We start from the raw sequence: 27915 nt of genomic DNA on the forward strand, positions 1-27915 counted from the left end.
TCCCCGACTTTTTTCTCTGATGATAGGAAACAAGGAAACATTTTTATAAGAGGTAGCCTCTATGACATGCCCCAGTGAATCTTTTTTTCTCTTAAAAAATTATTAATGAATTTCTATTAGAACTTCTTGAATTAGTGTTAAGACTTTATACAGCCTTTACTACTTTTAACTAAACAATAACAGATTAGAACTATGCTAAGCAACAATATCTAAACGATTGGGGGTAGACATGGAATTGGAAAGTGAGCAGAAAGATTTATAGGAAGAATAGTTTCAGAGTCAGAGGCCGACTACGCTGGAAGGAACATTATTGCTGAGTCCCTTTAAAGACTCTATGACCTTTTCTTCACTCTCCCTAATATGATTTATCCCCACTACATTTGACATCTCCCCAAGCTCTTGACTAGAACATCTAGTTTTCTACTTTAGATGCATAATATGCATCTAAATCCTGTTTCTACCATCTCTCCTCAAAACTGTTCTAGTCTTTCCCTAATACCCAGTTGCTTAGGCCAAAAACCTAGGACTCATTCTTGATTCTTTGCTTTACTCATTTCCCAACAGCAACTTGATTAGCAGTCTTCTATTCCAAAATACATCTTAAATCCCCATTTCTAACGATACTCCCCTAGTATTGCCTGTATATAACTGTTAGTCACCCAACTGGCATTCCTGCTTCTACTTTTTACTGCCCTCCACTCCCACACAATTACTCTCCCCACAGAAGGCAGTGATCTTGTTTAAAAACTGAAAATATATTAAAATCATCATCTTTCTGGTAATGGGTAGTGGATTTCCTTAAAGTGACATAACTTGTTTGTCACTAATTTACTTCTTTATTTATGCTGCTACCTCATAGCCAGTTATAAATGCAAAAAATGTTAATTTTGTTTAATTACATAAGCATTCTAAGTGTAACATTATTTTAACATACTATTTCAGGATTATCTTCAGCAGATCCACCATCTAAGTTGTTTCAGATAAAAATGCATGCTTCTTTTGAAAGTCATTCATTTAAATGGAATAGTAAAGGTCTACCCCAATAGTTCTGAAAGGGCAAAATTATGTGAAATGTATGTCTTCTGAAAAATAACAGTGACATTTTAACAATGCAGTTTATCCAAAAGGTCTAGTTGCATGATGTTTTCCTTTTCTTGTTACTTTCTTTACACCAGCACTTCCTCTGAAGTGACATTAACTAGCAATGGTAAAACTGTAAAAGCGCACTAGGTTTCAAAAGGGACAGATGCACCAGCTTTTAAGATATTCAAGTATAACTACATTCAAAGATAGAACAGATGGTTCTGGCATGAGGTCATGATCAAGCTGATGAGGTTACCTGAAAACAGTTCAGCATTAAGTAAAATTTAACTACATAATATTAAACTCAGAGAATAATGCATAACTTATTTTTTAATTTTTTGGTATCATTAATGTACAATTACATGAGCAACATTATGGTTACTAGACTCCCCCTATTATCAAGTCCCCATTCTTGCTTATTTTTTAACAGGATGTAATTTGAAGTTTTTGAGATATGGGATTCAGTGCATCTTTGCTCAGATCTTTTGTAATGTAATAATTTCATTGATGTCAATCTGATCATTAAATCAATGTATATTGTATGTAAAAAGAGTCTCCTACCATATTCACAACTCTGATGAGTGAGCATGACACACGAATACTTACATGAATCAACAAAGTCAGAGCAAGCCATAGCAAATAACTTTAAAACCTAGTAGTGGCTTCAGTTTATTTAGTGAAAGAGCACTGGACTTGGGATAGGAAACCTAGGATTTTGGTCTTGGATATGGCACTGATTAGCTGTATGGTCTTGGGAAGACATTTAACCCATCTACAAAATGAATTAGATGAATTATAAGACTTTGATGTCCTTTGTTTGAATCTCATGACCAATTTTGGTAGCTTGGAACTAAAAAAAGATCACTCTATTTTGAATATTATTGCTTGGATGAAAGAGCATGAATTTCTAGTTTAAAGAAAGGGCTTACAAATCCACTTCAGGTTAAAAGAAAAACAACTCCTTTGATGTACCCATATGGTGCCCATAAATCAATTTATGTTCCTAAAACTTCCTTAAAAGCTAATAAGCTTTTATTGGTTAATTATAAAACTGAATGAGGTGAGAAAAGCACAGAACCTTGCTAATTCCACTAATGAATCAAACTTAAAGAACATAAAAAGGAGGTCAATGGCTTGATTCATACAAAAATACACATTTTATTAAACCAACAGTTTTCCAATTTTATTTGTTTTAAATAAACTAAATGATTTAAATAAATCATTTGCTTGATTTATGCAAAAATACACATTTTATTAAAGTAAAAGTTTTGCAATTTTGTTTTAAATAATCATTGGAAAGAATTCATAACAGTAAAGTGGGAAATACTTTAAATTTCCCAATTTCCATTTAGAAGACTACGTAATCATATAAAGATTGGTAAATGGTGTAAAGTTTATTTCAGAACATGGTTGTAAGTGTGTGGGATTTAACACATAATTTCACTAATCAATGCTGTTTTAAAATTATTTCTTCAGTTTTATTTCCACATGTATTTAGCTTCAACTCTGCAGCCAATATATAATCCAGGCTTAATTTATATTTACCTGTATTTATTAAATGCCTATTATATGCCAGCAACTATTTTAGATACTGGAGATACAATAATGAAAGACCAAGCTCTGCCTTTAAGGATCTTAAGACTGGTCAGTGAGACTGGAGATAAAGAGATAATTTAACAGTGTGACAAGTACAGGCTTAGAGGTAAGGTGAATGAGGTATAGGAGTACACAGCAAAAGTACCTTTTAGTCTTGGGTATCAAGGAAGGCTTCCTAACGGAAGTGACATCTAAGGAGAAAACTCCCAACTATGTTTCCCATTGTTTATCAACAAGGACCAACTTAGGCCAGATGCAGTGCTTTTGGTTTATTTTGACTAGGTCATACTTTTCACTGTACCCTGAAAAGGGCCACCATAGGAATATACATTTTTTTTTACCTTTAGAAATAAAAGCGTGACTTTGATGTAAAGAATTGCATTACCGGGGACCAGAAGTTTGACATCTATTTATCTGGGGATGAGGCTGGGGGGTGGCCGTAACTGCCACTTTGTCCCATTTAGAAGGAAAGATTTTGGAGTACAGCAAGTGGATTACTTGGCTAGTCAGCTTAGTCACTATAAGAGTTGTGTGAAGACACAACAGGTAAGGTAATGGCGGGCTGAGGAGAGCACTGAAATCTACGCCAAGGAACTTCAATTCCATTAGTCCGGTACTTATTGAGGGGGTTTACAATATAGGATTGTGCGGGGAAAAGACTTTAAATAAACCACCACAATGCCTCAAGGTCTCTGAGATAATGGCAAGTATTTTCGAAGCGCAGCATTAACACGGAAAACGCAAGACCCAAGTGTGCGTACAGAGATCAGGGAAGGCCCGCCCCGTTCCGCCTTGACCCAGGGGGAAGGACGGGGGAGGGCGCCCAGGCAGAGCTCGGGGATGGACACCGAGTCCTCCCGGGCAGCAGGGCCGGGCCGCGGCCAGGCGGTTTCCCACGGTGTCCAAGAGGAGCCGCGGCCGCGAACAGAGTTCGCCCAACCCACCTTTCCCAGGGAGCCAGTGGAAGGGCCCGGGCGGTGCGGTACCCACGTTCCGCGGGACTTACCCGGCCAACCCTTTCTCCTTGGTTTTGCAAGACGCCCTTCGTCTTCTACCAGTTTGGCCTGAATCCTAACTATTGCTACCTCCAAGTTTCCGAATTTGCTTTCCTACAAAAAAAAAAAAGAAAGAAAGAAAGAAAGAGGGAAAGGAAAAACTCCTCTTTCCTTTCCCAAAGACGAGCATTTGGGGCTTAGCAGCCCACCCAGGAAGAGCTTGTAAGCACTTCGAATTCGGCGCCCTTTCCCACATGGCTCCACCCCTTCCGGGAAGTAACTGTCTCCTCTCCCGCTGCCGCCGCCCTCGGGGCATTCCAGGCTCCCAGCCGGGCGGCTCTACGCATGCGTGGACTGTTGCCGGGTCCGCCCAGCTATCTTCCCTTTCATTTAGGCAAACCGCCCGCCCCCTCGCGCCCGCGTCTAGCCGACGCCAGGCCCTACCGACGTCCCCGTCAGCTCGGGGGCATCTTCCGGCCCCGCCGCTTGGGATCTGGAGGCGCGAAAACTCCAAACAGCGCACGCGCGGGCAGAGTCCGGCGGGGAGGGGGGGCGTGGCGCAGGCGCGGACTGTTAGCGGTGGGCGCCGGGGCGGCCCGTCTCATGCCTTCTCCCGTGGCCGGCGCGCGGTTCCCGGCGGGCGAACCGCCGTCAGCCGAGGCCAAGACGCCCCCAGGGTGGCCTCAGCCTTCGGCGGCAGCGCGACGGCCCCGCCGATCGGCTGCCTAGGGGAGACTTCGGCTTGTTCGAGGTAAGCTGAGTGCGCACTGACGCTCGCCGTTGCTTCGGATCCATCCTCAGTCGCTGCCCACTTAGCTGGCGCCCCCAGCGCACCTGGTGGTGGCCGGGTCCCCCGGGCTGCGGCGGTGTCTAGAGCTGGCCGGCCGGCCGGCGGGAATCTTCGCGCCTCTCTGCAGGCGGCACAGGTCCTATCAGCCACGGGAGACTTGCGGGTCTGAGCTGGGCCCCTCCCTCGGGCGGCCCCGGCGGCCCCGGCGGCGAGGCTGGCGAATCTTGGCGCCCGGCCCTTAATGGCCCGGAGGCTTTGATGGGCAGCTTGAGGGGGAGATCGGAGTAAGGGGGTGAGGTTGGGTTGGGACAGTGAGATCCTGCAATAAATCTGATGATACCTCATCAGCAGCAACTTAAGTATGTTTACGAGATATACAAATATCACTTGAATTGGGTTTATTGTTGAATCCCAGTTTCATGAAAACGCAACATGTATTACCTGGAGGTTTTATGATGGCATTTTTTTCTCCGTTTTCTTGTGGAAATCAGCCTGGAGAAGAAGCCCAACTGGAAATTGCGGAACACGGGATTAAAGGGTAAAGAGCTGTAGGACACCAGTAGGCTCTTAATTCCTAGAAAGAACAACTATTTGATGTTTAAGCCCCAAGGACACAATTTAGGTGAGCGCGTATTACTCTATGTATATTTCATGAGTAGGAGATTAAGTGCGCGTGTTTAAAAGACAAGCTACTCTGGAATATATATTCCAGAGAGAGGTCCAAATTCCCTTTTAGATGGCTGCTGTGTCGTCTTTTAAAACGGTCCAAATATGCAATGACCTGCAGATACTTTCATGGGTGTGTAGGTGGGAGGGAGCGTATTAGAACTTTCACTAAGATTTACTTTTTCTCATTCTGTTACTGTGCAAAATATTCAGAGTAATAATTTCACGTTGGAATGTGTATTCAGAATTTCTTTTCTTGAATGGGTGTAAGTACAAAAAGTTTGGAGATCACTAGAATATTGATTTAGACGGATGTTTTTGTATAAGAACCAGTGTTGTGTGTCCCTGGGCCAGTTGGTACTACCTCTTTAAGTTTCAGTTCTCATATTGTAGTTGGGAAGAAGAGCATCCTGCTTAACTCAGGATTCTTAAATACGTTGTGGGGGAGGGTAGAAGGAACGTTACATCTCTGTACCTGTATATAATGAGTATAAAGCATTTTAGTATTGAGCCTGGCAAAAAGTCAGTACAAATGGCATATTAAAGTTGTTAGGGTGAAAAAACAGGTTTCATTCCCCAAAGGTTTATTTTACTGACTCCCTAGATACAGAATTATATATAAAACTTGTCTAAATCTTGACTATCATTTTTAGACCTACATTAGGAAAATTAATCAAAGCTGTTTTTAGCTTACTTTCAGGAATAAATAAACAAGCAACTCAAAATGTTAGCAGAATTGTGTGCATTACATTTAAGGTGTTATTAAATGTCACAGCTCTATAAACACAGGCTAGTAAGTCCAGATGAGTGAGAGTCAATGTAATAGCTTATGTTAACATTTTTGATGTTAGCAATTTTGATTCACTAGTTAATGAGATAACATCTTTACTCATACAACATACTTTCCCTGGGACCAAATTTGAAATCGTTTTTGTAGCTTTCTTACCTCTACCCCCAAATCCGTCTGTTCTACAAAGTATATTTTACTGCCTTGTGGCCTCTCCATCTCAGTATCCTCGAAGCACTTCAAACTCAGTGTTTTCAAACTCAGTGTTATCCTCCCTCCTTGCCAAACCTGCTCTATTTATAATGGCAGTTAGCATTAAGTGTAAAGATTATTTCTGAAAATTAAACACAAAATGAAATTTTATAAAGTTAGCCCAAAGTTTTAATTGGCTACATCACAATAAAATACTTATTGTAGATTTATACATTAACAAAGAATAGACAAGAATACGAACACATTGAGTCAATTTCACTGCCTAAAAACTATTAAATTAGCAAATAAACTCAGTTGTTCATGCCAAGAGGAACCTGGGCATTAAAGAGGTTTGATTTTGGGTTTTGACAAACTTAGGTTTTGATCTGGACTCTGTTAGATTTTAGCTACATAAGCTTGGGCAAATGTATTTCCCTTGAGCCTCAATATGCCCTTTGAAAGTAAGGACAATACTTAAAATGAGGCTGAGGATTAAAAGAAATGAAGTGTTTATCTGAAAGTTTAAGCATGTAGTAAGTGGTTAGTCACTCAACTAATGTTAATTCTCCTTTCCCACTTAGCCAGCCTTTTTAATCTCTTGGTTTTTATTCAGAGCCCCTCATCCTTTAGAGATTGGTCTTTTCTACCCTTATTCTTACTCCCCCTGTTTCATCTGTCCTCTATATTGAGGCCACAGGGATGTTTTTAAAACACGAATCCAAGTGTTCAAATTTTATCTGAAATACTGTGCTTAGGACTTCTCAGTTTTGCTTATCAAGAACTGTTTGATGGATGGATTTATGAATTTTTTCCTTTAAATATTCATATTATCTATTGCATCTCATCTAATTTCATGCTATAATCCAGGCAATGTACTTAATTAACTCAGTACATTGGAAGTGAGGTTGTTTAATGCACAATGAATATGTCCGTGGTGGTAGGAGGAGTGAAATTGGGAGTAAATAAACATAAACACAATCACAGCAGATTCAGAAGTAGTAGCGATTTGCCTTTTTTTAGCCAGTATTTTTGATTGATAATTCCAGTTCAGTTATGTCTATTGTCACTTCTTCTAGTCCCTACTTTGATAATAACGAGATGTATGATTTATTAGATGTTCACAATAAAATTTAAAATAAAAATATCTGTAATTTAAAAAAATTAAAAAATTTGTTTTATTTGTTAAAATGCATTTGATCTATGTCAGATTTCCTATGCACATATTTGGTATTGTTATATGAACATTTGGTTATTAGTTTTTCTTCTTGAATATATGTTTTATTGGTAATCTGCATATTTGTTACTGTTCTGCTCTGATGGAGTTTGCTTCCTGTGAAGGAGAAATATGTTCCTTAATTCTGATTTTTTTTATTGTAAATAATATTAAAAACTATGAGAGCTTTACAGATGTATTGAAAATATCAGGGAGCTTTTTTCCTCTTTTTGTGTATTCCAGAATTTTTAAAATTGTTTTTCTTTGCATCTGTTTATGCCTCTCTGGCCTGTTGGAGACCATTTTGCTGTTTCAACTGGTAACTCTTAGGACATTCACATATTTTTAAAAATTCATTATCATTAAATTACAAAGTGATTCATGTTTTAAAAGGTAGAATTCTTCAGTGTCTGTTAGATGCAGGTTACCACGGCAACCGAATCCCAAGCCTAAGCACAGCAAATAAAAACCATCCTCATTATGTGGTACAGTATCTTCTATGTAGTGTAGAACCTCACATTCATTGTAAGAAGATTATCACATTTACCTCTGTGTCCCTCCCTCCCCCCAGTTTTACTTGAAAAACTGCCATCTTCTAATGGTAAGATACTAATTAATATCAGTAGCTGATGACTGAGTGCCTGCTAACTGCAAGATCATGTATAGGCATTAGTAGAAACAGGTCTGAAAAAAAAATGTCTGAAAGGGCAGTTAGTGTTGGGAAAACCAAAAAGTAATGCCTCCTCTTTGCTCTTCTATAAAAAATAAATAGAATAAGTCTTCAATAAGTAAATTTCTGTCCAGTAATTGAGAAGAGAACAGAGGATGGGTGGGAAAGAAGAGTTAGGAAGATAATGAAATGGCCTGGTGGTATTTTAGGATATTTAAATTAACGATAAGCTGAAACGAATTCATTTTTAATATTAAATAATTTGAGAAGTATGTTTGATTTTAAAATTTTGATGTGTGTAAAATTTAAAATAGACATTTGTAAAAAGGATGTTGAATATTACATAATTATGACTATTGCTAATATTGTCTTAAAAGACATTTATTTAGATTAAATGTCCTTTGGATGCTAACTAATATACCTTTAAATGATACATTTTTGATTTATGATAAATTAGGTTCTTCATTGCATTCAGGATAGGATAAAGTCTGAGTTTTTAAATGTTGATTGCAACAGTTCTCAAACTTTAATGCACTTTTGAATTACCTGAGAGCTTGTTAAAATGAAGGTTCTAATTCATTTGGTTTAGGGTAGGGCCTGAGATTCTGCATATCTAACAGATTTCTAGGAGAAGTAGGTGATACTTGCTGGTCCTTGGACTATACTTAGATTATCAAGTCTACAAGTCATTCTGTGGTTGGCAGTTTCTCTGCTAGCTGTGCCTTATAATTTATAGCACTGTGCTGTGGACGTGCTTATCATATCTCCTAGAGCAGCAGTTTGGTCCAGGGAACCTTGAGATTCTTTCAAAGGGTCTGCAAGGTCAAACTGCTTTCATAAATTGTAAGATGTTATTTGCCTTTTTCATTCTCATTCACTTAGGAATATGTAGTTGAGTTTTGCAGGCGTTGCACAGTGTGATGATGTCATCTCTTGGATGACTGATAGAATACATAATTGTGTATTCTTTAAGTTTCTCAGTTTAATTTATAGTATGGTAAATACTGATAGACATAAACACAAAGCTCTTTGAGGTCCATAGTACTTTTTAAGAGACCGCAAACTTTGAGAACTGCTGCTGTATGATGTTGGGCTATGGACACAGAAGCTGAAGTCTAGAACTTTGCCAGAGCTCTTCCCTTTAGCTGCTGTGACTTCAAGGCCAGAGAAGGAGAGTCAGTTCCCCACATGTTCTCCATGCACACTTAGGAGGTGGCCTCCTCAATTCTCTGGGCAGTGGTAAAAAGCCTTCTCTGACAGCACCCAAGGGGGAGCAGGATAAAGTAGCACCGTATTACTGCCTGGTGGGGGTAGACATCTAGGCTCTCCAGGTGGTGGTTCTCCAGTTACACCGTTATCATGGTTCCTCACATAGTGTACTAGCCTTTTCTGACACTAGCCCAGTTGGGATGTTGAGATTCCTCCTTATAGCTGAACAGGGTAGAAGTCCAGGCTACCCACTTGGCCTTTGCTGGTGTGCAGGGTGGAGGGATGGGGACACTGATAGGAGGAGGGGCCACAGTTTTTTCAATGGTAGTTGGCTGGAGTAGGGCAATTGTCTGAACATTTTTGATTTCATATGTCATGGATTTTTCTCCATTTATTCAGCAAACAGTTATTAGGTAACTATCATTTGGGGTGTTAAACACATTCTAAAGAGAGAAAACCACAATAAAGTAGTCATAGCATTTAATTTGTAACCACAGATTGTCAGCTTTGAATTGAGGTGCAGTATTCACATGCTTAGAAAATCTTGTGTAATTTTAAATACATTAGTTTTCTAGGTATAAATTTTATAGTATATTGGTAAAAAATAGACAATCATGGACTATTTCTTTAGGAAACTGTTAAGGGAAACAATTGGTGCTAGTCAAGACTGCTTCAAAACGGGCTTCTTGGTAAAAATAAGTTTTAGCTAAATAACTATTACCTTATAATTTGTAAAACTTAGATGGAATAATTTCAGAAGGCATCATATCATCTCTATTAATAGATCTAGGAAACTAGAAACCACAGTTTTTACAGATAAAATCTTTTACCTTTTGTTAGTTTAGGATTCAAAATACTTAAGTAGGCCCATATAAATAAAATCTTGGCCATGAGTAAGTCTAAAATAAAGTTAACTATATGCATCTATACTGCATATTCGAATTTTTTTTTAATAGCACAGATTTATTATCTTATACTTCCTTAGGTTAGAAGTCTGATATATCTCCCTGGGCTAAAATCAAGGTGGCTGTGTGTTGAGTTTCTTTCTGGAGCTTCCAGGGGAGAATCTGTTTCCTTTCTAGCCTTGAGTGGCTACCTGCATTCTTTGGCTCATGGCCCCCTTCCTCCATGCAAATGATATATATATATTTTTTAAGATGAAAATGAATGAATGGACATCGTACTTAAACTTTGTCTTATTTTGCTATACCTGATTTGTGTAGGATGCTATACCTATGTATTTCATTGTTACTATAATATTCGTTCAGACCTGATGGCCAAAAGAAAGGAAGAAAATTTCTTCTCTCCTGACAATGCCAAAAGACCGAGACAAGAAGAGTTGGAGGATTTCGATAAAGATGGTGACGAAGATGAATGTACAGTTTCTTTGACTAGTGGTACCTCTTCTTTGGTAAGTGCAACATTACAAAATTAGTTTTTTTAATTGGCATGTTTCTCATGTCTGATTTATATGTCATATTCTTGATAATCCACTATCAGGAAAAGCATGATTTTTAAAAAGCTGAGGTAAAATAACCTAATTTTCAAGTTTATGTTAATTATTAGGAAAAATCATAGAATATAGTGAAACAGCTAGTTCTTTGGAAAGATCAATAAAATTGACAAACTTCTAATAAGACTGACAAAGGGATAAAGACAGAAGACACAAGTCACCAACATTAGGAATGAAGCAGTGGTATGACCACAGACCCTTCAAACATCCAAAGAGTATTAAGGGAATACCGTTAAAAGCTAGCTCTACACACAAATTTGGCAGCTTAGATGGAGTGAACCAATTCTTCAAAAAACACAGACTACCACAACTCATCCACTGTGAATCACTCTACAACTCTACCAAATGTTTAAAGAAGAATTGGTGGGAATCCTACAGTCTGTTCTAGAAATAGTAGAAGAGAAAACACTTTCTAAGTCATCATCTTGATAATCTAAATGAGACAAAGGGAGTACTACAGAAGCAAACTACAGACCAATATATCTCATGGGATGGATGCAAAAATCCCTAACACAGTATAAGCAAATAGAATTCAGCAATAAATAAGAAGTATATACTAGTGTTTATGTAGGATTTATTCTAGGCATGTAAGCCTGGCTCAAGATCTGAAAAATCAGTGTAATTTGCCATTTTAATAGGCTAAAGAAGAAAAATCACATCATATCTCAATGCATAAGAAGCATTTGACAAAATTCAACACCCATTCATGACAAAAATTCTCAGAAAAGTAGTAATAGAGAGGAACTTCTTTAACATGGTAAGGAATATTGAAAAAACCTACAACTAAAATTATACTTAATGGTGATACACTGAAATGTCTTTTACCTAAGGTTAAGAATAAGGCAAGGTTGTCTGCTCTCATCACTTTTTAATATACTACTGGGAATCCAGCCAGTGTAATACAGCAAGGAAACAAAAGGTATACAGGTTGGAAAATAAAATTGTCCCTATTTGCAAGTGACCTGATTATCTACATAGAAAATCTCAAGAAAGCTACAAAATTTCTTAGATCTAGTGTGTTCAGCAAATTTTAAGGATACAAGATAAAGTTAAAAAAAAAAGTCAATTATTACATACTGGCACTGAACACAAGGACATTGAAATTCAAAATACCATACCATATACAGTTGCTCAATAAATATGAAATACTTAGGTCTAAATCAAAATAAATACAGGATTTGTATGCTGAAAACTACATAATGCTGATGAAAGAAATCTAAGATGACCTAAAAAACAGAGACATACTGTGTTCATGGATTGAAAGACACCACATAGAAAATATGTCAGTCTTGCCTTAAAATGATATGCAGGTTTAATGCAGTAACTTTCAAAATGCTGGCAAGATTTTTTTACAGATACAAACAACTTTGTAAGAAAAGGCAAAAGAACTAGAACAGCTAAAACATTTTTGAAAAAGAAGAATAAAGTGGGAGGAATCAGTCTACTCAATTTCAGGAGATACAGCGTACCTACAGTAATCAAGACCATGTGGTATTGATGTGGGGGACATATCTATCAGTGGAACAGAACAGAGAATCTAGAAATAGACCCACACAAATAGTGACAAATTTATTTTTGACAAAGGTGAAAAGGCAATCCAATGGAGAAGAGACAGTCTTTTCAACAAATGGTACTGGAGCAATTAGATATCCACAGGCAAAAAAGAACAAACGAATCTCAACCTAAGTCTCACACGTTATGCAAAAATCAACTCAAAACAGGGTAACAGACTTAACTGGAAAATATAAGACTATACTACTTTCAGGAACGAACATAGAAATCTAGGTTTAGGTAAAGAATCCTTAGACTTGACACTAAATGCACACATCATAAAATGATATATTGATAAGTTGGATCTCATCAAAATTAAAAAATTTTGCCCTGCAAAAGACCCTGTTAAGGTGAAAAGTCAAGCTACAGACTAAGAGAAAATATTTGCAAACCATATACCCAAAAATGTCCTAGTATCCTGATTAAATAAAGAACTCTCAAGATTCAGCAGTTTAAAGCAAGTAATCCAACTTGAGAACAGACAGAAGTCATAGACTAAAGAGGAGGATATACAGATGGCACTCACGTGACATGATGTAGTTTGATATTTGACTACTTACTATATAACCGAGCATTTATCCCAGAGAAATGATTTATCTTCATGAAAAAACCTGTACATGCTTTTCTAGCAGCATTATTTCTAATAGCCGTAAACTGAAACAACCCAAATGTCATCCAGTGAGTGAAGGGTTGAACATGTTATAGTACATCCATACCACAAAATACTACTTACCAATAAAAAGCAGGGAACTGCAACAATAGACAGTTACTCTGAGTGAAAAAAGGTAATGTCAAAAGGTTACATTCTGTATGATTCCATTTATGTAACATTTTTGAAATGACAAATGCTGCAGAAATGGAGAACAGATTAGTGGGGTAGCGGCTAAGGAGGGGATGGATTAGGTGGGATATGCCTTTGGTTTTAGGGGCGACTTGAGGAATGCTTGTGATGGAAACATGTCTCTTGGCTATACCAATGTCAGTATCCTGGCTGTGATTTGTACTATGGTTTTCAGTGTTACTTTAAGCAGAAACTGGGTAAAGGATTCACAGGATCTCTGCATTATTTCTTAGACCTGCATCTGAATCTATAATTAGATCAAACAATAATTTTATTTTTTAAAAGTCTTCAACCATGATTTCCAGTACTATGTTCATACAAGGATATTATGTCTTCTGCTATTTAAGAAGATGGTGTTCAGACAGGAGCCAGGAAGTTTTTAAAGAAACTATTTAAAAAGCTGGAGACATTAAGTGTTCTTGAAAAAAATGGAAGGTTTGGTAAAATATGGTTGAGTTACTTTGGTATTTCTAACTACAAAGTGTGACCATGATGTGCCAAACTCATGATTAAAACTTTTATATACCTTCTCTAACTATCATATATTCCTTATATGTTGTTAAAGTCATCCAGTTACCATAGTAAGTGACAGGTACAGAAAGGCACAAGAAAAATAGGCTTTACCTTTTAAGAATGTGTGCTCTCCTTTTTGAATTATCTATAGCTCATGCAGTATTCAAACCATGGCTGGCTAATCATCATTCAGGGTTGCTCTAAATACGGTTCTGTATTTTACAGGAAGGTTCACTACACCAGTGGTTCTCATCCAGGGGGGATTTTGTTCCCCCAGGAGACATTTAGCAATGTCCAGATACATTTTTGGTTGTTACAACTGTTGGGTGGGTGTGTACTACTGGCACCTCGTGGATGGAGGGTAGGGAAGCTATTTACTCATCCTACAGTGCTCAAGACAGCCCCACCAACAAAAAATTATCTGGTCAAATTGTTAGCGTTGTCCATATTAAGAAACCTTGTGATACACTTCTTTGATCCTTTAAGAACTTAGAATGAGTGGTTACTCATATAAGTTTCCCATTTAATTTCATCTTACTCAGTGATTGAAGTTACTGAAGTTCACTTTTTCATTGGTAACTTCCTCCTGCCAGCAAACACTTGGATGATTATAATGAGTGAATCAGATAAAATAATTGTTTTCTTTCATTGTTTTTTATTAATAGACTGCAGCAGAAGTTGGAATAATTGAGAGTATTCAGCTAAGGAACTTCATGTGTCATTCGATGCTTGGACCCTTTAAATTTGGTTCTAATGTCAACTTTATTGTTGGCAACAATGGAAGTAAGTGCTTTTGCCTTCCTTTTTATTTGACTTTGAAGAATTCTTTGAGATTAGAATATATTCACATTTTTAAATAGGTGATTGTTATTGCTAATAAATCTCAGTTTTAGATCTATAACTTATGGTCATGAGTATTTTCAGTATTTGCTGCCAGTCTATAAGAAACAATAAACTCTAGTTCCATTATTTAAATAAGGTATCTTTTGAGTCTGTTCACCTTGCAGTTCATACCGTAGAAGAGTGGACAAGCTATTCCCATTGCTATTGAGGCAGTCTTGTGTCTTACATCTATTACAAGTTTTAATAGGACATAAATATGGTACCATGGGAATTGAAACATGAAAGAAACTTAATTCTCCCTGTTGTGGTCAATGAAGCTTTACAAGAAGGTGGTATTTATGGTTGTACTTGGATGAAAATTATTGATACTTTACATCTTACTGGGAAAGAAGAAGCTGAGGTGTTCTAGGCCGAGGTTGCTCATTAGCATAGTTTTGGAGAGGTACAGGTAGATACGTATGGACAATGGTGAACAACTGTAGGTGGCCTTATATACCCCAGAGTCACTGTAGGTGATATTGGTGAGCATCTTGAATGCCATGATAAAGATTTTGGTGTTTTATTCCGAAGTTAGTGGGGTGCCAAAGTTTCTGAGTAAATGAATGATGTGGTCAAGATTTGTTAAACAAACTGGCCACATTGTGGAGGATGGATTAAAAGTGAGGAGACAAAGGAGTTAGAAAGACCAGTTCAGCAGCTTTTGTGATAGACAAGCCAGGCGTGAGCTGTTGACGAGCTTGAATGAGCCAGTACACAGGGAGAAGGGGCTTGCTGGAGTCTACAGCTGGTGACACGCCGCAGTGTGGAGCTGGGTGTGTGGCTCCACAGCCTGTTTAGTTGCTTGTTTTCCTTCCTTTATAGTCAGTCAAGAGGAAAGTATTTTCAAAAGGAGAGAAAGGACATAGGAATCAGTGTTACCGGGAGATCATGTAGGACCAGGAGTAGAGAAGGACTGGTGAACTGTGCAGTTAGGTCATTCCTTTTTCTTTTTCAACTTCTGAAATAGTGACTTTTCTTTTTTATAAATAAAACTTAACACAAGAAGAAATAACGCAAGTAGTGGAGTGAATTTGGAGAGGCAATGAATTTGGAAATGATGAAAAAGAAGAGAAGAAAATAGGGACTTGAAAGGTATTCTAGGAACTAAACTGAGTTAACTAGTGGTGTATTTGGGGTATATTTCAGATGATGGGCTGATAATGGTTGATGGAATTGGTTGATCATGGAGCACAAAATGGTTACCATATTCTGGGTTATGTTAACAGATTTTGGAGTTTAGGTTTATGATGTTTTATGTCTATTAGGGTAAAAAGTACACTTTTCAAAGTATCAAAATGTTATATGAAAACTATATGACTGATAATTTTTTCATATTTAAGTTCATTCATTCATTCAACAAATACACGAATGCTATTATGGGCTGATATGGGAGATACAGCATTGAATAAAACACACAACATTCCTGTCCCTGTGGAGCTTGCATTTAAGGGTTATTAAAAATAGTCCTGACTTCTGAGAATTCGTGAGAAAAGTAAATTGTAATTAGAATAATAAAAATCAGATGAATTAAGCATACATGTGTAATTAGAAAAATAAGTTCATTTAATAAGTGGATGGACCAAGATGATACATGGGATTTTTTAGGCTGGAAAGATACCAACCATTTTTTCCATTTCTTTATTTTTGGCAAAGAATTTGATTCCTCAAATGTACTAATTTTTTTCTAATAACAGCAGCTAAGTAATTCATGGTGCAACTTTTTTTTTTTTTTTTGAGAGGATATCTCTCATATTTATTGATCAAATGGTTGTTAACAACAATAAAATTCTGTATAGGGGACTCAATGCACAATCATTAATCAACCCCAAGCCTAATTCTCAACAGTCTCCAATCTTCTGAAGCATAACGAACAAGTTCTTACATGGTGCACAAATTCTTACATAGTGAATAAGTTCTTACATGGTGAACAGTGAAAGGGCAGTCATCACAGAAACTTTCGGTTTTGATCACGCATTATGAACTATAAACTTTCAGGTCAAATGTGAATATTCGTTTGATTTTTATACTTGATTTATATGTGAATCCCACATTTCTCCCTTATTATTATTATTATTTTTAATAAAATGCTGAAGTGGTAGGTAGATGTAAGATAAAGGTAGAAAACATAGTTTAGTGCTGTAAGAGGGCAAATGTAGATGATCAGGTGTGTGCCTATAGACTAAGTATTAATCCAAGCTAGACAAGGGCAACAAAACATCCACGGATGCAGAAGATTTCTCTCAAAACAGGGGGGCTTGAGGTTCTAAGCCTCACCTCTGCTGATCCCCATTTTCTCACCTGATGGCCCCCCTGTGACTGTGCCTGTCTTAGGTTGTTCCTCCCTTGAGGAATCTTACCCGTCTCTGGCTAACCAGTCATCTTCCGGGGTCATACAGGGAAATGTAAAGTTGGTAAGTGAGAGAGAAGCAATATTGTTTGAAAAGGTTAGCTTTTTACTTCTTGGTGCAACTTTTTTTTTTTAAGCTTACTGCTCTGGCACTGGAAGAAAATTATAATTAAAATATAATCTATTTCACGGTTAGAACTAATTCATATTTTCATTCAGAAATCTTTTTACATCAGATTGTGGGAGTCAACCTTTTCTCTCTCTCTCTTTCTCTAATGAATGTGATTTCTTCAACATCTGTTTCTTTAGGTGGGAAGAGTGCAGTACTCACAGCTCTCATAGTTGGTCTTGGTGGAAAAGCAGTTGCTACTAATAGAGGATCTTCTCTAAAAGGTTTTGTGAAAGATGGACAGAAGTAAGTGTTGGCTTTCTACATGTGTTTTTCAATTCCTTGGTAAAAAGCAACTGTTTTAGATTCCTAATTTATGTAGAAGTTATGGGACATGAATTGGCTTCCCAGAACTGGAGCAGAGGTGTCCTATCATTTCATTCCTTCCTTTTGTTCCCTGTTGGCAGCATGGCCCACTGTTGTCTGTTACTCTCTCCAGATAGGAAGCTTGTGTAAATTACTGCTTTGTCCTCCTGCACTGTTGTTTCTGCTCCCTATCTGGAAGAACAAGCAGGGATACATCTCTGTACATCTTTTTAAAGGAATATTTATTAACAGGATTTTCCTGGCTCTTGACTCAAACCAGCTTCAGCACACCCACGTTGATAAGACATGGGTAATAGCAGAGTCAGTGACCAGCCGTGGTGTTCCTGCAAACAATTTCTGCCTCTAGCTCTCTAAGAATTCCAAAGAAGTATTTCAACTCTGTTTCAGATTCTATATTCTTTACCCAGGTGATTTACCAAAGAGTTGGATTGGAGGACCACAATCACAAAGGTCCATCTTGACCCTTGGTGAATGGTCATGTGACACCCTCCTTGACTCTATGACTTTATTTCTTTTTGTTATTGCTTGCTTTCATAGAAATAGCTATTAATTGCCCTATTCGCATCATCATGGACTCATGGCTTTTTGCTTATTAGGAGCTCTCAGACTTATCTCCTTATTTTTTCTTTAATAATGCCTCAGATGACTGAAGGGATCCTGGTTTTTCCTAACAATCAGACGTTCCAAACTTGTCCTACTAGCTCCAGAGAGGGGTTACTCTCCCAGCTCATTCTTCTCTTGCACTGCCAGTCCCCAGAACTCCTGGAACTTTGATAATTAACAGTGATCCCTTTTTTTTTTTTTATCATATAATAGACTTTCCTTCTGCTCAGTGTTATGCCAATTAACTTTTCCCATTACTAAAGAATAGAATAGGGGCAGGATGTGAATCAGGATTGCAGGTTTCTTATGTGTCTCTAGGAAACCTTAGGAATCTTTACCCTAAACCAGGGATTCAGGTTGACTCAGGAGAAGCTGGGAAAAGATACACAGAAAATCATTTCCCATGCTGTATGGCCTCGGAAAAGAACTGTTTGGTAACAGTTTGCCAGCATATTTTTCTGTCTCTGCTTATCTTGTGTCCCAACCCAGAGGTCTTTTCCCCCACAGTCCCCAACCAAACTGTCTGAAGCCAGAACTTAGTTATTTTAACAATTTTAAGTTATGGCCCCAACTCCTTAGTTGTCTAAATCATCATGTAGTCTACTTAGCAAGGTAACATTGATATTTCAAAACGAAATTTTTTCTGTATTATTAAGTGTTTTATTTCAATTAAATATTTTTTCCATTTGGGAAGAACCTGAACTAAGGCAGAAACTTTTTTCTGAGAATTTTCCTCTAAATACTATTAAAAGAAAGAAAAAAAACATGAACTTTTGAGGACACAGCTGTTTAAAATATAAACAGTTAATATTAGTTAAAAGCTTTAACCTGAGCTCTGTCTCCTTTTTACTGACCTGAAACAGTAGTTAAACACACCTCCTCCAAACCCATTACTATTTCTCTTGTCATCCCCTTCCTCACTTAAAACATTGGGTATCTGTAAAATTCACCTTATTTTACAGTTCTGATTCTGCATCACTTTTTTACAGAATCAGTTCATTGAACTTTTCAGCCCACTCTTAGTCTGCTGCATCTTTAATCCATGAGACTGCCCCTTTTTGCCTGAAGAATGTCTGTCAGTCTCGCCCAGGGTTGAGGGAATCCTGAGGACTCTCTCCTCCCCTCATGTCCAATATTACACTCTCCAATTGTGACATTTGGGCTTTGGGCTGCCTTTGTTGAGGGTTCTGACCCTCCTTAGAGATGCTTGCTTTTCTAGGGTTAGGAGAAGCCAGACAGCTATGCCTTAGACACTTTTCCTGGGCTCAGCCCTGTAATTGGCCACCAACTCTTTAATGAGGGACGGTGAATGAATTCTAATAGATCTCCTGCCATGAAAAATAACCTCTCTCAGTGCCCCAAGGTCTCATGCTCCTAGCTATTTGGGTTCTTGAACATGTTCAGGTCACTCTTTCCTTCCTTGGCCTCCCCAAACGAGCCCTGATGCCACTGGGATCTTTGCACCAGTCCGTTTTTGACATCAGCTCTGCCTTGGGTTATGGGGAGATGAGAACTCAATACTCCTGCTGGATGTTCCTGATTTGTTTAGTCAGGGTTACAGAAGTTAGTCCAGATGAACTGGCTATCCAGGGAAAGAGCAAATGCATCCTATTTTTATACAGCATTTTCCTTGTTCCCATCTGTGTGCTGCTGCCAGTTAATCTCTGTGCAGAGAGATTCTTCTGGAGTGGAGAAAGAAGCCAGTCTTACAGTGGCCCTGCTTGTTCGTGTTGTCATTCTGAAAGGACTCTCACTGAGAGGCTGTCTTTTCACTTAAAGGGTGTCTTGTATTTAGAGAGATTGGGCTCTTTGGCTCTTGACCCAAATTCAGCCAGCCACATCTGTGTGGTGTGGACACAGCAGTTACTGTCCAGCTCAGTTGCCCCTGTTACCTTGCTCAGGTTTTTTGAGCAGTTAGTATGATGCTTTTCTCTTAAGCCTTAATTGTTTCAATAACTTGCCTTTCTTATAGTTACTAAATTCATATAGCAACAGGATACCAGTGCCTCCAAAGTTCTCACAATACTAAAGAGAGCTTTCAGATGCAAGGAGTAGCTGGGAATGAAAATAATAAAGTAGGTATTTGCTAATCAAGGGAGATGTTTGATAATCCAGAAAGCAAATGTATGTAGTCACTTTATTTTTACGATGTTTTCATGAGATATATTTATTTACTACTAGATAATCATACTAGTTAATAAAATGTAATATTTTTTGCTCTATTTTGTAGGCCAGCTGCCCTTCCCCATCATACGTAGTTATAGTTAATGACTTTCAACTGTGACTGTTCACTAGAATCAACTTGGGAAGCTTTTAAAAATCCCATTAATTACAACTTTTTAGGAGCATATCTATCTTTTAGGTACTTCTGATTAAAATGCACACACACCAACCCACTGAGGATAGCTTTAAGATAGGAGATTCATCATAAAGATTCAGGGATGTAGGTCTTAGAAGCTGTGGGGAGGAAGTACATTGGGTCTCATGAGTGACCAGAAATGAGAGACTTCAGAACCGAGTATCTTCTGTCTCTGGGTCTGTTCTTTTTGTGTCCCTGGCTCTCTCTCTGTGTCTTTTTGTCTGCTCTGGGCCTGTCTCCCTCTCCCTTCCTTTGTGTCCATGCTGCGATCTTCCTCTGTGCCTCCCCCTTTGCCCTTACTCACTGGGCTGGACTCGTGTGCTCCTCTTTCCGCCCTCCCCTGTCCTCTCTCACGGAACAGGTGTGCAGTGTGTGAATGTGCTGCTTGTATTGTTTCTGCAGTGTGTGAGTTCTTTCTCAGTATCTAGCTGAGTCTTTGTTACTCTGTGTCTTTGTGAGGTTAGACATGTAGATCTTATTTTCTTAGTCTTTGGGGCTGGGTGGGTAAGAAAATGCTCTTGTGTTTGTGTTTCTGATTCACAGCCAGTATCTGTGGGTATGTCTACCAGTCTGGCATCCCAAGAACTTACCTGTTTTTTGTTCTTGCTTCTCTCTGTAGTCTCACAGACTTTCCACTTGCTCATAAGGGTGTAGCGCCCCAAACTGGTTTCTCTAGTCCCCAGAGGCCTTATAATTTTGTAGCTCCAAAGAATCACCATCTCTCGACTTGGCTGTGTCTTAATTTGATTTTGTTTTAGAAACTTTTCATTTGAAATAATTTTAGATTAACCGAAGTGTTAAATACAGAGTACAGTTTCCTATATACTCTTCATCCAGTTTCCCTTAATGTTGACATCTTAAATAACTATGATGCTTTTATCAAAGCTGTGCAGTTGACATCGGTGTAATATTAACTGAACTTGTTTGGATTTTACCACTTATTCTTAATTTGAATTTTTAAAGATGAGACTTGGCTCAGTCAGTGTCACATTTCTCTGTTTAGCTCAATCCCTGCAGGACAGGTTGGGGACTGATAAGGCTGCTGAGCCCGCTCTATCTCCTAGGGCACTTGCAAAGAGGAGGGTGGGTCAGCAGGACCTGAGCAAACCCTCCCAAGTATCTGCCATTACACTGTTTACAGTGGAGCTTATCTTGAGTATTTTTTTCTACATTTCCTGCAAATGGGAACAATTTTGGAATATGATAAATTTGTTCTATTAATGATTTCACTGAATTACCAATTAAAGCAGTTTTGTATTAAAGGACTTCAGCATTTTGGCAGATGTTCATATGACCAAGAAAAAAATACTTCCAGCTTTTATGTTTATGAAAATTATGAGTATGTATTTATTAATTTACTTCATTAACATTTTTTATTTGGTTTTCTATCAAGCCTTAGTTTAATACAAGTTAGAGTAGAAAAGTCAAGATTTTTTTCCCATATAGTAAAATATGCATGGATAAATGTTTTAAACTTCTAAGTCTCTAAAAACAATTCTTTTGTAAAACTAGTGAAGCTTTAAGAAATTTTGAGTTTTGCATTTCTTGATATCAAATACTTCTTCTTTATTGCCAAGTAACTGAATTACTAAGGTAGCTTCCTTTGAGTCTTAGAAAATGTAATTATTTCATGAGCTCTTAGAAAATATAATTATTTCACTATAATTCTTCCTTTGTCATCCTTAAAGGCTTGCTGTCAGCATGACACTCTTAAATATTTCAGAGTAGTCAGGCAGCATTGTATCAGCCACACATTGCTTATAGGGAGACATGTAACTTAGCTACATGATCTGAACCAACCAAAACTTAAATGGCTTCTGTTCAAACATTTCTGTTATAAATAGAATAGTCAGTTATTTTTTATAAAGCTTCTCTTATTCTCAACTTAATTTTTTTCTTAGGTATGTATCTTTAACATTATCCTCTGATAGCCTGTCAGCCATGACAGCTATTGTCAGGCCACCTTTCAAATGAATTAGCCAGATTACTTGTAGGTTTTGGAAGTCAGAGTAACCTGGTACTGTAATTACACTGTATCTCCATGTGGCTTACTTCTTCAGCTCTGCAGATGTCTCCATAACGCTAAGGAACAGAGGAGATGATGCCTACAGAGCAAATGCCTATGGTAGCTCTATAATCGTGCAGCAGCGCATCAGTGTGGATGGAAGTCGGTCTTACAAACTAAAAAGTGAAACAGGTTGGTTACAAATTTCTTCTCATTTCATATAAAATATAGTAGATGACCAGTTGAAAGGAGGGAAGCAATTATGTTGGTATTCACTGAAAAGGCACTTTGTCCCAGTCTTTGGAGACCTTGTAGAATGATGAGTTGGTTGCATGTGTGCACACACACATGTGTGTATACATACATTACATGTAGTAAGTAACCACAGGACATGCTACAGCAGAACCAGGGCAAGCAGAATTTGGGTCTGTCTGAAACAGACTGTGCCATTTTGCTCTCCCTGCACATCTTTCCCCCCTGTAGTCTTGGTCATATGTGGAAAGAGATGGTTAGCAAAAGGTGGAAAAGGACATTCAAGAAGAGGAGGGGGTTGTTAAGAGTAACTGAGGAGGTAAGGGAATGTTCAGCTGTGGGAAGGAGAGATGTACTGTCGTGCCTCTGTGTGTTGCTTCCTTCTCCGTGCACTTGTGTCATGGTTAGTATATCACCCCAGTTGGTTCAGATGTGTGTGTGTGTGTGTGTGTGTGTGCTGAATGATAAAATGAAAAGTAATCAGTACTGATATTTGTAAATAATTGCTCATTCTTTCTGTATTGTTGCCCTAGAAACAATCTGGTCATTTTATATGTTTCTCTCAACTAGGTACTGTGGTTTCCACTAGGAAAGAAGAGCTGATTGCAATTCTTGATCATTTTAACATACAGGTAATGGCTAAATTTGTGCCTCAGGTTAACTAATGTAACTGATTACTTTTATTGTGATTCATTTGTGGTGTAGAACTAAAATGGCCTTATGGGAGTAAATTGACCTCAGAAAGAATGTAACTATTATTAGTGATGTTCCTTAAAATTTACAAATTTAACAGGAACTTTCAGTACATAATACAACACCTTCAACTTAATAGAACATGTAGTCTATACCAGTCTATGTTAAAATTTGTTAATAAAGGCTATAAAGATTTTTTGTTTTCTGCTGTTCTGGTCAGAACAGCATCATAATTTCCTAAATTCAGTTGCTAAAATCTTTGAGAAAGGTGGCTTATGCTAGAAAAAAGCATTTCTTTATGTATTTCAGAGTTACTGATTGTACCTATAGGAGATAGGCTTGAGTCCTATTTGCCAAGATATTTGGACTGAGTAGTTGGAAATAGGGCAGAGCATATACAGTCTTAGGACATTAGCACTGGAATTATCTCTGGAGGTCATCTAACCCAGACCCTTTATTCTGTAGGTGAGAGAGTAGGAGCTGGAAGAAAGTAAATCTGCACTTAGAGCTGTCAAGGCCTGGTTCCTGGTAGAGCCTGGGTGGGGACCCAGGTATTCCTGTTTTGCTATAGTGCTTTATCCGTTGTACCACCCGGCCTTATTCCAGGAGTAAGAATGCCAAAACTAGTCACTAAGGAAAAAGAACAATTACAAGTCTGGTCTCTTTGGCAGTTTGGTTTAGAACAAAGCTGTCCAGGAGAAACTTCTGTGATGGTAGAAATATTCTGTATTTGCTTTCTGATGGGGTAGCCATTAGCCATGAATTGCTCTTGAGCACCTGAAATGTGTGACTGAGAAGTTGAAATTTTTAACTGTATTTAATTTTGCTTAAGTGTAAAAAGCCTCACATAGCTACTAGCTTACATATCAGACAACACAGGTTTAGAGAAAATAATTATTAAAATCTGGAGAAAAGCAGATACAAGTACATTTGAGATTAGAACACAGGACAATTTGTTAAGAAAAAATCAGGAAAATCAGATGTGAAATTTGTGGAATCATAGTGTCTGGGAGAATTTTGAAGGCCATCCAGTACAGCTGCCACGTACCCTATGTACCCTAACTACCCATAGCGGAGTCTCCACCAGGTGCCCCTTCAGCAGATGCTTGAGGGGACGGTAGTGGGCAAATCACCTCTGCCTGAGGCTTCTGATTCCTTCTGTGAACAGCTGTATTGATTAGAAAGTTTTTATTATGTGAAAAGTTGAATAAAGCCTGTTTTTCTAAGCTCCCACTTTCTTAGGGAATGTAAAACTTACTTAATTCTCTTTCAGAATGCTTGAAGATAATTGTTATCCTAACCTCTTTAGTTCTCTTCTCATAGGACTCAAGTTCATTGACCAAAATGCAGAAGGTCTAGAGCTGCACTACCAGTACAGTAACCGCTAAGCACGTGCGGATATTGAGCACTTGAAATGTGCAGAGTCCAAACTGAGATGTCCTGTAGTATGAAATACACACTGGATTTTGGAAATTTAATGCAGAGGAATAGCTAAATTTTTATATCGATTACATGTTAAAGTGATACTATATTAGATACATTAGGTTAAACAAGTATTATTATAACTACTTTTTCCTGTTTCTTTTTATGTTTTTAATGTAGCTACTAGAAAATTTAAAATTATATGTGTGGTTTGCATTATATTTCCATTGGACAGTGCTGGTCTAGAATAACCTAGAGAGAGAAGAGGATTTAATGTATTTAAGTATTGATTATATTTGTCCTCCATGTCTCCCCTTCTTACCCTTTTTCTGACTGCCTTTTGCCTGATCCAGGGTCTTGGACAGGTAAAGCTACAAGATTCTTAAGTAATCCCTAGAGTAATATAGAAACGAGGAACCAAATTATTAATCAAAAAGATGTAGAGAAAAATGTAAACTCTGGTGAAGCTTTTAATCCAGAGCTGGTAGTAAACTGTCATCCAGGCTACTGCAGTAGGTCTTTCAAGAAGTCAGATGATCAGTGGAAAGGTTAAGATGGAGGGCAGACCTTGCCAAACAGGTGTGGCAGTCAGAATCTGATGTTTCTTTATACCTTAACTTTATAAAATTTTTTTTTATTATTTTAGAAGACCCGAAATTTTACTTAAAGGGAAACTTTAGCCATTGGAATACTACCAAAGTACAATCAGTATTTTACAGATGGTAAAATAAAGGAGTTTACATTTTTTTCATTTATACTGGTCCTATATATTCTCTAACTTTCAAGCAGGATTATTTTCTAACGTATAAATACTTTGTTATTAATGCCAAAGATATAAATGAGTAATGACCCTGAATCTTTTTGAAGTATTGTATTTTAAAAAAAAATCTTTTTCCATTGTACTTTGAACTGTTCCTGTATTTTACTGTTAACCGTATTTGAACTTTTTAGCCAAAGGTAATTTTACTCAAGCAATGGCTTGTTTAAAATGACTCCCCCTCCAAAAGATAGAAAGACTCCAGTATTTCCATTTGTTTTACAGTATCTTCATGCAGAAATGACAACAAATGGGAAATCTGGAACAGATATAAGAAAAATAAACAATAACTTGTTTTCATAATTCTGATTAAAAGTAACTAAGTTGGACTTTTGTATTTAGTTGGAGAAACTATGTAACTTGCTAGAGGCTACATAGGAGATCAGAAACAGAGCCCATACAAGAACTGTCAGCTGACTCCCATGCTGTGGCTTTTCCCACTGTTGTCTGATGGTTGACCAATAGCATAGGAGTGACAACCTTTATAAAACAGATGAAAGAAATGAAAACTTACTAATAAAAGCAGTTCTTCAGAAAGTTCTTGTGCTTGTGCCCTCATGTAATGGCAGAATGATTAGTTTTGACTATTATTTTAGTATCCTGAAATATCGAAATATCTTCTCAGCATTAAAAATTTCTAACTTTTTTCTTTCATGTATTTACCTACCCAATCCTCAAACCTTTGGCTAGTATTTAACCTTCTTAATGGCACCATAGGTCAGTTGTATATTTCAGGTCATTTGTCTTATGCATTAGAGTAGAATATTCAGAAATAACCTTCTGTTTGTTTGTTGCAGGTGGATAATCCAGTTTCTGTTTTAACACAAGAGATGAGCAAGCAGTTCTTGCAGTCTAAAAATGAGGGAGACAAATACAAAGTAAGGAGCACCAAAGTTCATCTAAACTTAACCTCCCACACCACTGTTATCCATTCAGTATATACACTGAATATAACTCTTGCTTCTCATAATAAATACTGAGTATTTTTTTAAGCCACCTATTTAAAGTCATATTGTAGGAAAAGTTTAGAAAATTGTTAAGTAACATGGAAGTAGAATTTTCTTGGTAAATCCTTGCTTTCACTTTTTGGCTTTTAAGCCTGAATGAGAATGGATTATTATTTTCTTTAAAGAAATACAAGGTAATGATTGGCTATATATACATAATAGCTCTTAAAAACTTTAAATTATTTAAAAACTTAAAAAGGTAATAAAATATTGGACTACTACTAAAACTTAAGGTGGAACTTTTGCTTGTGTTTTGGTATTTCCTTTCCTTAAGTTTTAAGATGTGTTAAGATGAAGGTTGCGAATGTCTTCTGTTTTCGTATTTGTTTAAAGAATGGAAGGATCAGTGAAAATGAGCTTTCAAAATGGTATTACTATCAGGCCAAAAGTGTTTTCTTCCATGGGGTTTTAAGAGCTTTTGCAAATGAACATGTAAGGTGTGAACAAAGCAGGTTAAGTAAATTTGGGGTCTGAAATAAAACATGTTCTTGTGTGTTTAAGTGTATTTGCTTAAGTGCATTTTTATTGTTTTTTAAAACATAATTAGTCTAAAAGTTTTCAGAGACCAAGTTCTTCTTTTCACTGTTCCATGGAAATTTACAAACTCCTAATTGTGTTTTTCTTATTGTTGATATAGTTCTTCATGAAAGCAACCCAACTTGAACAGATGAAGGAAGATTATTCATACATTATGGAAACAAAAGAAAGAACAAAGGAGCAGATAAGTCAAGGAGAAGAGGTTTGCAAATACTTAATGCAAATGTTTTTGAGAAATTCCTATAGTACTTATAAGATAAATGGTTTTTTAAAATTAAACACTAAATATAGATATATAGCTATATAAAATGAATACTTTTATAGCACTGTAAACTCTGTGAAGTGTGGTTTTGTATTCAAGGTGTTTATTAGCCATTTTCATTTTGTAGTAATAGGTATGTATGTACACATCTTACTTACTTAGGCTACAAACTGGAGGACAGGGCAGTATCTTAACATGCTTATCCCTTGATTTATGACTGATGGGTTCTACAATAAGGTATCACTAATTCCCGCTATAAGTAGTTTAAAAACTGTGATAATACCTTTAAGCACAAGCCAAGCTGATATTAAACCTGATACACATTTATAATTACACACAGTGGTTAACTTGTACTACTGTAGTAAAGTGCTAGCATCATTAAGCACTGATGGCTGGGTAATAACTGTCATATCAGCACACACCAACTTGGCAGCCATGCAAATTTGCTTCAGTTTGAAATCACTCACACCAGCATGACTTGACTTAAATTTGTGTTCTTACTCTTTCTTGTTTAGTTCCTGAAGATCAAACCTTCTTTCTGATAATCAGAGACCTCAAAATCATAAAGCTTAGACTTCTCAGCTGTTCATCAAGTCCTGCTAATTTTTTGTAAT

The 27915-nt window shown here is 37.3% G+C and overlaps 2 protein-coding genes across 4 annotated transcripts in view; one reads left to right on the forward strand and one right to left on the reverse strand.

Annotated features, from left to right (window-relative positions):
• The window catches only part of GEN1 (GEN1 Holliday junction 5' flap endonuclease), a 33665-nt gene extending 29736 nt beyond the window's left edge, over positions 1–3929 (reverse strand). For both annotated transcript variants that reach the window (XM_036881841.2, XM_036881840.2), the window contains exon 1: positions 3686–3929. The gene's annotated coding sequence lies outside the window, so the exon portion shown is untranslated. The remainder of the gene's footprint in view (positions 1–3685) is intronic.
• Positions 3930–4232: 303 nt separating this feature from the next.
• The window catches only part of SMC6 (structural maintenance of chromosomes 6), a 71606-nt gene continuing 47923 nt past the window's right edge, over positions 4233–27915 (forward strand). Inside the window, exons 1-9 of one of the 2 annotated variants that reach the window (XM_036881838.2) lie at positions 4233–4425; positions 4956–5086; positions 10470–10612; positions 14285–14402; positions 17158–17263; positions 22367–22503; positions 23134–23195; positions 26293–26373; positions 27140–27241. In XM_036881838.2, the coding sequence (XP_036737733.2) occupies positions 5059–5086; positions 10470–10612; positions 14285–14402; positions 17158–17263; positions 22367–22503; positions 23134–23195; positions 26293–26373; positions 27140–27241 (777 nt within the window). In that variant the 5' untranslated portion in view covers positions 4233–4425; positions 4956–5058. The remainder of the gene's footprint in view (positions 4426–4955; positions 5087–10469; positions 10613–14284; positions 14403–17157; positions 17264–22366; positions 22504–23133; positions 23196–26292; positions 26374–27139; positions 27242–27915) is intronic. The other variant, XM_036881839.2, reaches the window with a different exon arrangement.

Source organism: Manis pentadactyla, chromosome 2, assembly GCF_030020395.1.
Source record: "Manis pentadactyla isolate mManPen7 chromosome 2, mManPen7.hap1, whole genome shotgun sequence".
NCBI lineage: Eukaryota > Metazoa > Chordata > Mammalia > Pholidota > Manidae > Manis > Manis pentadactyla.